An 11,551-nucleotide genomic window follows, 5' to 3' on the forward strand; every position below is an offset into this window, starting at 1 on the left:
GCTAGTAGGCATTTTGGGCTGTCGACCTTATCCAAAGCGATTTTGCTGACGAGCGAGCGAGGTATAAGTCAAGTGTGCCTCTCGCTTGAAGTCAGTGTCTTGCTTCAATAAGGACAGGGCTGTTGATGGGCACAGTGTGACCTTCTAGCTATGACCTGTTGATGGGCACAGTGTGACCTTCTAGCTATGACCTGTTGATGGGCACAGTGTGACCTTCTAGCTATGACCTGTTGATGGGCACAGTGTGACCTTCTAGCTATGACCTGTTGATGGGCACAGTGTGACCTTCTAGCTATGACCTGTTGATGGGCACAGTGTGACCTTCTAGCTATGACCTGTTGATGGGCACAGTGTGACCTTCTAGCTATGACCTGTTGATGGGCACAGTGTGACCTTCTAGCTATGACCTGTTGATGGGCACAGTGTGACCTTCTAGCTATGACCTGTTGATGGGCACAGTGTGACCTTCTAGCTATGACCTGTTGATGGGCACAGTGTGACCTTCTAGCTATGACCTGTTGATGGGCACAGTGTGACCTTCTAGCTATGACCTGTTGATGGGCACAGTGTGACCTTCTAGCTATGACCTGTTGATGGGCACAGTGTGACCTTCTAGCTATGACCTGTTGATGGGCACAGTGTGACCTTCTAGCTATGACCTGTTGATGGGCACAGTGTGACCTTCTAGCTATGACCTGTTGATGGGCACAGTGTGACCTTCTAGCTATGACCTGTTGATGGGCACAGTGTGACCTTCTAGCTATGACCTGTTGATGGGCACAGTGTGACCTTCTAGCTATGACCTGTTGATGGGCACAGTGTGACCTTCTAGCTATGACCTGTTGATGGGCACAGTGTGACCTTCTAGCTATGACCTGTTGATGGGCACAGTGTGACCTTCTAGCTATGACCTGTTGATGGGCACAGTGTGACCTTCTAGCTATGACCTGTTGATGGGCACAGTGTGACCTTCTAGCTATGACCTGTTGATGGGCACAGTGTGACCTTCTAGCTATGACCTGTTGATGGGCACAGTGTGACCTTCTAGCGATGTCATTGCCACTATAGGTCACTACTAGCAACTGGCGTTTGCATTTCTTTCCCCACTTTAACCCTTTCAAATAATAAATTGAAACAGGCTCAACCCGGGGCAATAGCTAAATTAACCTTGGAAACGGAGGATATAAGAGAGGATTATTATCTAGATTCATGGAGGAATCTAATCATTGTTTATTTATGGGTTCGAGTAAGTTGTCCTGCAATTCGTTCTGACTGGCCTTTTTGGGGAGAGAACATGGCTCATAATCTATTTTTCAGACTAGTGGGGTGAAGCGTAATACCTAGTAGTATGTGTGGCCTGTAATCTGTCACATATCTGTCACAATCTGTCCCTCATGGTGTCACTTGTGGTGTATTTGTAATCAGGGATGTGCAGAGACTGGGCCGTGGCTCAGCGGTCCAGGCACCTTGGCTGGTAATCCAGTCTGGCAGTGTGCCGCGGGTTCGACTCCTGATCCCGACGGCCTTTACTGCATGTCTTCCCCCAACTCTCTCCCCATTTCCTGTCAGCCTACTGTCTGTCCCTCCATAAAAAATATAAAATAAAGGCAAAAGCCAAAAAAAAAAAACATTAAAAAATTTTTTTTTAAAAAGGGACGTGCAGAGAGTGTTGGAGAGGCAGGGGCTAAAATCCTGTGAGAGGGCACTTTTGGACAAGAAATAGCAGATCTACAAGCTCGCAACGCGTCGCGCTGCGACGCGTTGAGAGCTTGTAGATCAGCTATTTTCGGGGCACAACCCAGCACTCTTTAGCTATAGAGATGCGGCGTATACGACATGGATTTCTAAACAAATTTGTTTAACGCAAAATACTGTGTTCAAGTTCAGGAGACAAGCAAGAAAAGAAAAAAGCAATTCTCCTGAAGGCTGCCTTCCGGTATGGGATGGAAAGAAGAGGAGGGCATTTGCATTTCTTTCACGATATTAAATTCTGCATTCGTGGTCTGGAAAGGGCAGTTGTTTTATAGACGGGTAAAAGGGCAGGGGCTGAAGCCCCCGTTGATGTCTATGTGTGCTAGTACACTCTTATCGCAGGCGTTTTCAAATGTTTTCACCTCACATACCCCCCAATTGACTTGAATTTGGCCATAAAATGATTCTGTTCCAGGGACCCTGATATGAAAATAATATGTTTTGATGCAACTTCTCACTTGTCATATTATTATTCTAACAGCGTCACTTTTTTTGGTTTTGTTTATTGTATTAACCTCAAGTGAATCGTATTATAGTGAGTTAAAGTAAATTTAATTTGGATAATTTCCCCCTGGAATCCCATCAAGCACTCCTGAGGGGTCTCCGGACTCCACTTTGAGTCACTTTTGACCCTGAGAACATTTTTTGGATTGTCCTCCCCATGTGGCTCATAGGTGGAGCACTTGGAGATAGTTTTTCCCCTTGCATGGCGCAGAGGAGAGTCAACCAGTCTGTGGCCGCTTATAGTTCAGGGCTGCGCATTTCCCCGGCAGCACAAACATAGTGAAAGCGCTGCATGCAAAGCCATACGCAGGTTTGACGCACTCGCTAATAGATCAATAAAAGACATTAGCGGCGGGCTAACCCAGCGAGCCGCGCTAATACAGGGTTAATCCAGGGTTAATGGCCGAGCGGCATCATTCTCGGAGGCAGTCATTAGCTCGGGGGCCATGGCTGCAGGAACACCAGGACCCTGGGTTCCCCTCCTGTCATTAGCTCGGGGGGCCATGGCTGCAGGAACACCAGGACCCCGGGTTCCCCTCCTGTCATTAGCTCGGGGGGCCATGGCTGCAGGAACACCAGGACCTCGGGTTCCCCTCCTGGCCATGCCCCCAGGCCGCCCCCTCGCCACAGGCTCATGCACGGAGAGAGAGATATAGGGCGCAGAGAAAGAGAGAGACGAGTACAAATATTAGGGAGGAGAAAGGAACACCCTCACGAGTCAAAAAGAAAATGAGATATCCAGATAGATGGAACCAAGAGCATAGAAAGGGAGAGAGATATAGGAGTAGGGGGGGGGGGGCGATGCGTGGAGATGAAAAAATAAGATGGGAACAGTGAAATTGTGGTCAAGGGAAGCAGAAGCCGCGATGGGGAGAGAGAGAGAAAGAGAGAGAAAGGCTAAAGGAGAGAGGGGGAGTTGAGCGCTACACTTCTCCCTGTCCTTGTAAAGTGCTGCGTGCTGTCGGAGCAGCAGCCAAGAATGTGTCAGCCCAGCCGTCTCGCACTGCCTAATGGGCTCTTAAACGCTGATATAAAGCTCGCTCGCTCCCTTATCCCCCCTCCCTCACTCTCTCTCTCTCTCACTCTCTGCCACGGTCTCTCACTCTCATTACCTCTCTCTCTTTCTCTCTCTCTCTTAACTCTGTCCTTCATCTACTCTGTCACTCACTCTCTCTCTCTCTCTCTCTGTGTCTCTCTCTCGCATTGTCTGTCGCCCACAGTCTCTATGTCCATCAAATTCTCTCTCTCTCTCTCTCTCTCTCTCTCTCTCTCTCTCGACCCTTTTCTTTGTCGATGTTCTCTCTTCAGCCCTCTGACACTTTTCTCCTTCAACTGCTCTGTCCTCACCTCGGAGGCTACCCCTCAGTTTAATGTCATTTTATTTACATGCTTATTTTTAAGTATATTGTCTTAACGCCTCTCCGTCCTGCTCTCTCTCTCTCTCTCTGTCTCTCTGTCTCTCTGTCTGTCTGTCTGTCTGTCTGTCTGTCTGTCTGTCTGTCTGTCTGTCTGTCTGTCTGTCTGTCTGTCTGTCTGTCTGTCTGTCTGTCTGTCTGCCAGGCTCCATAATGCATTCTACCCACTAGAGCCCTCCTTCCCTCTCACTTTGCTCCACGTCTTGTCTGCCCCGCTCCACGGCTTGGCCAATGCCTTCGTCTTTGGCCTTGACAGGGACACGTGGAGTCTGCTGAGCCCTACCGGCATACAGGTAGGCCTATACTTCACACACACACACACACACACACACACACACTTTATGATTTCCAATTCTATCCATTTTGTCATGTAAAACACCAGTTGTCCATTGTATCCCATTTTGGTTCAGCTGGCCCCAGTGTGGGCTGTTGTTGTTCAACATGAAGTTGGTAACCAACAGCGTTGGTTTAGCAGAAACTAATTAAAAGACAATTCAGACTTTTTAAGGTTTGTTTTGGTCGCTGGAACATATTTTTTTTGTGACATCTCACGGCTGTCGTCAGCTGTGTGGTTATACTTAACATTGTCACCGTTCAGACTCCACAAAGTTTTTAAAAACATTGCAACATCCGAGGGCTGTCGTGGGCGTTCATGCGAGGATTTGCGCAACACCGGTGTTTTGATACCAAAATCTATTTCATAGACTGAAATGACAGTTTAATGTTTATTTATTTAGATTTTGCAGCAGTATGGCATTTCTTTGCATCATGCACTCACATGGAGCCTTCAAAGAAAAAGCAAGTGACGACGAGAATCTCTGATGTATGACTTTCTTTACATATGAGCTGCAAGCTTCATTGATTCCACATTAATTAACATGATTTATGCTTTGCCTCGTGAATTTGGCACAATCGCCAAACCAGACGAAGTTGGATACGAGTCGACCCCAATGCGAGGCCAGTCGATACCAAAAGGGAATTCACTTTTTCCCCTGTTTCAATTCACTTTAATAAGTTTCATTCGTCCCTGCCAGAGAGTTGTCATGGCAAGCATTAAAGAAAAAAGAAATACACTATACAAAAACAAGTGTATATGTCATGGATGCCTGCCAGTAATTCTGGCGTCCTCCAGTGTGTCTGTCTATCTGGCTTTGGTACACACAAATGGAGTGGCCTATCCACTGTCACCAATGGGACGCCATAATGGGTCATGTGAGTGCAGTCTGGAAGAGCGGAATGTGTGGTATGACCTTCAACCCAAACAAGAATCAGTGTGTGTGTGTGTGTGTGTGTGTGTGCTCGCGCGCGCGTGTACGCACATGCACATACGGTATGTGCACGACGTGTGTGTGTGTGTTCAGAATGTGTGCGCACGCAAACAAGATGGAATCTCTGTGTTCCCGCGCGCTTAAATCACGGAGAGAGGCTGTTTGTATGTCTGAATAATAGAGGTGTGTGTCAGAGAGAGAGAGAGAGAGAGAGAGGGAGAGAGACAGGCGGGCGGTGTGTGTGCGTATTTGTGCGTGTGTGTATGTGTGCGTGCTCTATCGTGACTAACAGGCGGTTGTTATTCATCATGGCATGCGACTCCCAGCAGCCCCCACACATCAGGTGTGAGATTGGCGGGGGGGGGGGGGGGGGGGGGGTGAGGGGCGATAAGGGGTGGAAGAGGGAGGAGGGAGGGAGGGAGGGTGAGTGAGTGGGGGGTGCAACAGCATCAAAACATTCTTTCTTTCGCCGCAACGAATCTGCGCTTTCATACAACCCTCTTCCCCGCGCCACCCCCAACCCCCCCACCCCCCCACCCCTCTAGCTAGCTAGCTCTCCCTGCCTCCAGCAGCTCTCTCTCTCTCCCTTGCTCTCCCGTTGCCTGCCTCTTTCTCTTTCCTCAGTTCTGCACTCTGTCTTTTCTCTGTGTTTGCATCTGTCGTTTTATCTCTTCCTCTTTTCAGTTTCTCCATTTCAGTCACCCCCCTCTCTCTCTCTCTCTCTCTCTCTCTCTCTCTCTCTCTCTCTCTCGATGTTCTGCTCTGCAATCCCCTTGCTCTGTCACAGTGTCCCTGGCATCTATCTCTCTTACAGTATTCCTGCCTCTTTCCTTTGTGTGGCATCTTCCTCCCTCTCGTGTATGCTCTCTCTCTCTCTCTCTCTCTCTCTCTCTCTCTCTCTCTCTCTCTCTCTGATATTGATCTGCATTCTAGCCACACGGCTGAACCGCCCGCGTCTCTGCAATCAGCACACCTCTCACTCTGTCCCTGTATGTCCATGCACCTAGAAGCAGTTAGTACCGATCCCTTAACGTTTTAAAAAGGAAAATTCTCTGTCATAATGCGTTAATTAATTACTTACCTTCTGCTTGTGTGTCTATGTTGTGTGTGTGTGTGTGTGCGTGCTTGTCTGTGTGTGTGTGTGTGTGTGTGTGTGTGTGTGTGTGTGTGTGTGTGTGTGTGTGTGTGTGTGTGTGTGTGTGTGTGTGTGTGTGTGTGTGTGTATGCGCGTGCACACGTGCGTGCACGTCCACATCCACATGTATACACAGGTGACTCTCCAGTCGCGGCTCTGCGACCAGACTCGCATCGGAGAGTACCACCTCGGGGCGGTGCGCTACACGCAGGCTGACCTCGCCGACCTCAGCGACGACGACGACACCAACGTGATCTTCTACTCCCCAGATATGGCCCTGAAAGACCGGGGACCCTGAGAGAGAGAGAGAGGGAGGGAGGGGGAGAGAGAGACAACGAAGGAGCACAGAGTGGAGGGGTCATTCGCCGAAAGACAAAAAGGGCGGAGGATTAGCTAACAAGGCTAACAATGAGATTGCGTTGCGTTAGATATCTTGAAAATCTGTTTCTGTTTCAGCAAGAGACACTGTGTGTGTGATAAAGTATAAATGAGGCTTTAGAAACTGAGCCGGAGAGAGAAAGAGAGGGAGAGGGAGAGGGAAAAAAGAGGGGTGGATAGGGGCACGAAGCGGAGGGAATTGGGTGGTGGGGGGTGGGGGATGGCGGGGGGACAGTCAGGCAGATAGAAGCCGGAGATGAGCTGTCAGGTTCCATTATTAATCCCCATCCTTTACTATTTAATATCCTAAAGACACACACATACGCACGCACGCACGCACCCGCGTGCTCGCTCACAGAACTCGCAGCTCCCTGCAATACCGCTCTCCGCTCTCCCACCTGGCAGAGAGAAGAGCAACTATTACCCCCACAACGTTTCTCGCTGCGTCCCACAGCTCTTAAACCCCCACCCCCCCCCCCAACCCCCACACCCCCGTCCCTTTCCTCGCTCTGCATTCTGTTACTGTAGCGTCCCACCGCCAAAGAAAAGAGGCTGCCGAAAAAGTAATCATAACAAGGTGTGAGTTGTTTTTTCGTTGTCCCTCCCAACCCCCCCAAACCCCCCCTCCCCTCCCCCCTACCCGCTTATATCTGCAAGAAGTGCAAAAAGGAGGTGAGGGAGATGAGAGCTTTTCAAAGAGGCTACCTCTGTGTTGTGTTTGTGTTTCAGGGTTTCTACTACGTTTTAAAGTGTTCTGATACCGAGACCGATCCTGTGCTATGGAGCTGTTTTCTTACTGATGGGGGGAGGGGAGTTAAGACAGGAAATAGGAAAGAGGATTTGAACAAAAGGAGATGAGTCAAGGGTTCCACGAGGAGGGCAAATAAGCCCCTGTTGTGCTCTGGCCAAACGAAACTGTGTTTGTTTGCACCTCTGCCTATAGTTTTAACTGTTCTTTTTGCTATTCTTATAAAAAGTATTACATTGTTTGTTTGTTTTGTTTTTTTATGAAATTCTACTGTCCTTAATGATATAATGTTATTTGTTATATTGTATTTATAACTAGAGTATTGTACTGTACATATTTTGTGTGTACTCTATTTTTGTATGTGCCTTTGAGTGGAATGTAAAAAAAGGGATGCTTCCATTTTGTCCGAAACCAGCTGCCTATTTCTCAGTGGTATAGAAAGTGAAAAGCTGAGGCAAATAAACACTTTTTTTGTTCCAATGAAACTGTCACTTCCAAAACACGCACGCATGCACACACACACACACACGCATGCACACACACACGCACGCACCAGAGGCGTATCTACAATAAGGCGAGGGCAGGCGTCCGCCTGTCCAAATCCATTTCTGGCCTGGCCAAAATCCATACAATGAGAAAAAAAGAAGACAAAAACAAGACCTGAGAACTATAATGGACAGCTGATTGGCCGTTGTGGTAGAGCACGACCCTCAATCACCCATTGGAATGTAAATGCAAGCCTTTCAGCCTTTGTATCCTACTCGTCTGGCAGGTATATCTCTTTGAAAACCTTTAGTGCTACGATTGTGCGCGGGGAGACGACAATTAACACATGATCTTGCCTGCCCAAAACGTAATTCCTGGATACGCCACTGGCACGCACGCACACACAAACGCACACACAAACATAAACATTGCTTGTTGATGGCCCATCATCCCGTGGCCATTGTCAGCAGAGGTACCACAGGTTTGATTGGCGGGATAATGGAGTTGCTTTATATTCAAGCCCGTTTAGGTAACTCTATGTAGGTGTTTTCCTCTCTCCCAGAGCACTGCTGCCTGCAGTCAAACTGTCTCTCTCTCTCTCTGACACGCTGAACTAATGAACCCACACTTGACCTTTTTACCCTTGAGTTGCTGAACTTTGTGGTAGGCATCGGTGACGGGGGAGTGTGACTGCGTTCACAGAGCCCTGCCACCGCGGACACCATGCATTTTGCACTCCATCTCCATGTTGGTGCTATTCTATTTGCTGATTTAAGTTTGCTGCGCACTCCATCAAATAAATGAGCAGGAGAGACATTTCATATCAAAGCCGAGACTGGGCGTGTTTATTTCATTTTCACATTGGTGCAATCCCTCAACCCCCCCCCCCCCCCCCCCCCCTCCTCTCTCAAGGGGTGTGACTGTGTGTGTGTGTGTGTGTGTGTGTGCGCGTGCGTGAGAGAGAGATGTCCTGGAGCCGGGCTTCTTAAATAATGGATATTAATTATTGGTCGGACCCTGCTGGCCCCTGCCGTGTCTCAAAATCTGGTTAACTGGATTTTGATTAATGAAATATGCAGCTCTGTCCTCCAGAAAAGCCAGCCTCCCCCCGATCCCCCCCCACCCCCCTCCATGCAATGCTGCCGAGCTGAGCGAGCTCTCCCACAGACATTTGAACGTCTCTAGCCCCATATAAAGAGCCGCCAAGCGCCTGGAAATAAGCGAATCTCCCTGTCACGCAAGAAGAATTATTATTCCCCCCTCATATCGCCGCATGCGCTGTAATTGGATACAATTTAACACTCGCGGCCCACGGGCATGTCGACACGCGCGCTGCCTACTATTAGCTCGCCTCGCGACCGAATCATTTTTCAGATCTCGTGTGTGTGTGTGACTGTGTGCGTGTCTCTGTGCGCGAGGGAGCTGTTCGTGCGAGTAGAAAATTGAGAATGTGTATATGCGTGTGGGGCGCGGAGCTGCGCGCGCACGTGCGTGCGTGTGAGGAAGAGATCGAGTCAGGAGGGGGGTTGGGGAGGGAGGGGGGAGGGGTGTCGCTCGACACGGGATTCGTGGAGAAACCGGAGCCGTTGTTGGACTCCGGCCATGACCTAGCAGTGACGCACACACACAGAGAGAGAGAGAGAGAGAGAAGAGAGAGAGAGAGGGGGGGAGAGAGACGGTAGCAACAGCCCACACATCGAAAACAAGCTCGAGCCCTCACCTCAGGCCAGGCCTGCAGCTTTGTAGGTTATTAGTCTGCATTCACACACACACACACACACACACACACACACACAAAACACATTAAATGCAGCGTGTCAAGGGCAGTGGTGTGGTGGAAAAAGTAGGCCTGCCGCAGCCGCCCTGCCCTACTCCCATTTGTTTTTGTACACAAGTAAAACTATCAATACTGCAATACTCTGGGTTGCAAGTAAAAGTCCGGAATTCAAGTGGCCTACCTAAGTGAAGTAAGTGAGTAAGTAAGTGAAGTATCAAAATGTAGACTATACTTAAAGTAGTCCTACCAAAAGTAGGAAGTAGGCCTATACTCATTATGCAGAATGTCCTGTTCCACAATCACAAGTTTTCAAAATGTCTAAAAAATATGAACAGGATCTATTTCCAATATATATATATATATATATATGGGTGTAGTAGCCTATTGCGCTGCTATTTTCAAATGGGGTACTCAAGCTACGGTATGCTATATATTTCCACCACGTGGTCAAGGGACGGGTATTATACCCCGAAATGTATAGGCCTACGCAGTATTAGTAAGCCTACTGTGTACAATCCTATCAATTTAACTCGATCTTAAATCGAGACTGTGTTAACTAACTATACAATATATATAGCCTATACTAGTTTTTATTTTATTGTATTAGTGAGATTAGTTGTAGTGACGAGGTTTAGCTATAGCCTAGTAGTCACGTGTCCTCCTAGCCTATGCCCTACCACTAAAGTCTAGCTATCTATTGATGGGACCTCTTAATCCAATCAACCAATCAATCAGCCAGCCTAATGGGTGCTTCTTTCTCATTGTCTGGGAGCACAATCTGTGGCAGTCTGTGTTTACCCTTTGATATATTGTTCTGACACGACTGTTAAGTCTTTTGTTTGACGAATTGTTTATTGTATACGGTAAAAGTATCAGAGACTAGTGTTAATGTCAGACTATAGCTCCCTTCTTTCCTCCTGTCCGTTAACAGACCACCACGTCCACACCACAGCTCTGCGAGCCGCGAGGAGCTACAGCGCTGCTGCTGCTGTTATTCTAGGGCTAGGCCAACGATCCTACCCCGAAAGAGTTAAATTAATCTCCCTCCCTCTCACACGCACGCGCACACACACACACACGCGCGCACACACACACACGCGCGCACACACACACACACACACACACACACACACACAGGCTGCCACCGCCCCAGATAACAGAGGGGCGCCTGAGCGCCTCTCTCTCCCCAGCCAGCCAGCCTCCGCTAATCGCAGTGGCACGGGGGGGAGGGGGAGGGGGGAGGAGCGGGGAGTGGAGTGCCGGCGGCCTCTCACAGCGCTCGGCTTTTTTATTGACGCTGTGTGCTGTGTGTGTGTGTGTGTGTGTGTGTGTGTGTGTGTGTGTGTGTCACAGGGAGAGAAGGCTATAAAGAGGCGCGTGTGTGTGCGCGTGCGCGTGTGTGTTGTGTATGTGCGCCCTAGCTCGATCCGCCAGCAGCGGAAAGCAGGGAGAGGCGGGGCACTGGGAGGGTGGGTGGCGGTAGGTTATGAGCGGAACTCGACAGACGAGAGAGAGAGAAAAGAGGAGAGAGGAGAGCCTCAGCCTTGTGCAGTGCTGCTGCTGCGCTGCATGCGAAGGAAAGCTATACCGCGCTCCTTTGAATTAAGGTTCTCATTTCAATTATTTTACATTTGAACGAAATAGGCCTATTATGCGCTATATATATAGGCCTATATATATAGCGCATACATATGCTAGCCTATATTTTTATTTTATTTTTTGCGGCAATTAAGCCCTTCACAGCTTCACAGCCTATCTATAGCCTACAGTTGATTGGTTGGGCACGAATCACTCATGATTGCCATTGATGATTGATTGATTATTTTTACGTCATACATAGCCTACTGATCCAATTGATTAATGTTGCGTATTCTAGCCTATTGATTAATGTAGGGAATAATATATAGGCTATCGGGCCGTATCCACACGGTGTCCGTTATATAGGCCTTCAATAGACGACCGACCGTCACCATGCACACCATGTACTCTCTCCGTCCTTCCCTCCTCTCTCTCTCTCTCTCTCCACCCTCCCCTCCCCCCTCTCACTGCTCTCTGCTCTACTCTCCGTATCGCGGAGCAGTGTTGGCT

The 11,551-nt window shown here is 48.8% G+C and overlaps 1 protein-coding gene across 1 annotated transcript; it reads left to right on the plus strand.

Annotated features, from left to right (window-relative positions):
- Window positions 1–2,458: 2,458 nt before the first annotated feature.
- LOC306918983 (uncharacterized protein) lies at window positions 2,459–8,488 on the plus strand (the record flags this gene model as incomplete). Its single annotated transcript, XM_079531819.1, has 3 exons — window positions 2,459–2,481; window positions 3,817–3,964; window positions 6,211–8,488. 3 exons carry the CDS (start codon window positions 2,459–2,461, stop codon window positions 6,370–6,372), a joined length of 333 nt encoding a protein of 110 aa, XP_079387945.1. The 3' UTR covers window positions 6,373–8,488.
- Window positions 8,489–11,551: the final 3,063 nt, after the last annotated feature.

This window comes from Electrona antarctica (genome assembly GCF_951216825.1).
Source record: "Electrona antarctica genome assembly, contig: scaffold_628, whole genome shotgun sequence".
In the NCBI taxonomy this organism is placed as follows: domain Eukaryota; kingdom Metazoa; phylum Chordata; class Actinopteri; order Myctophiformes; family Myctophidae; genus Electrona; species Electrona antarctica.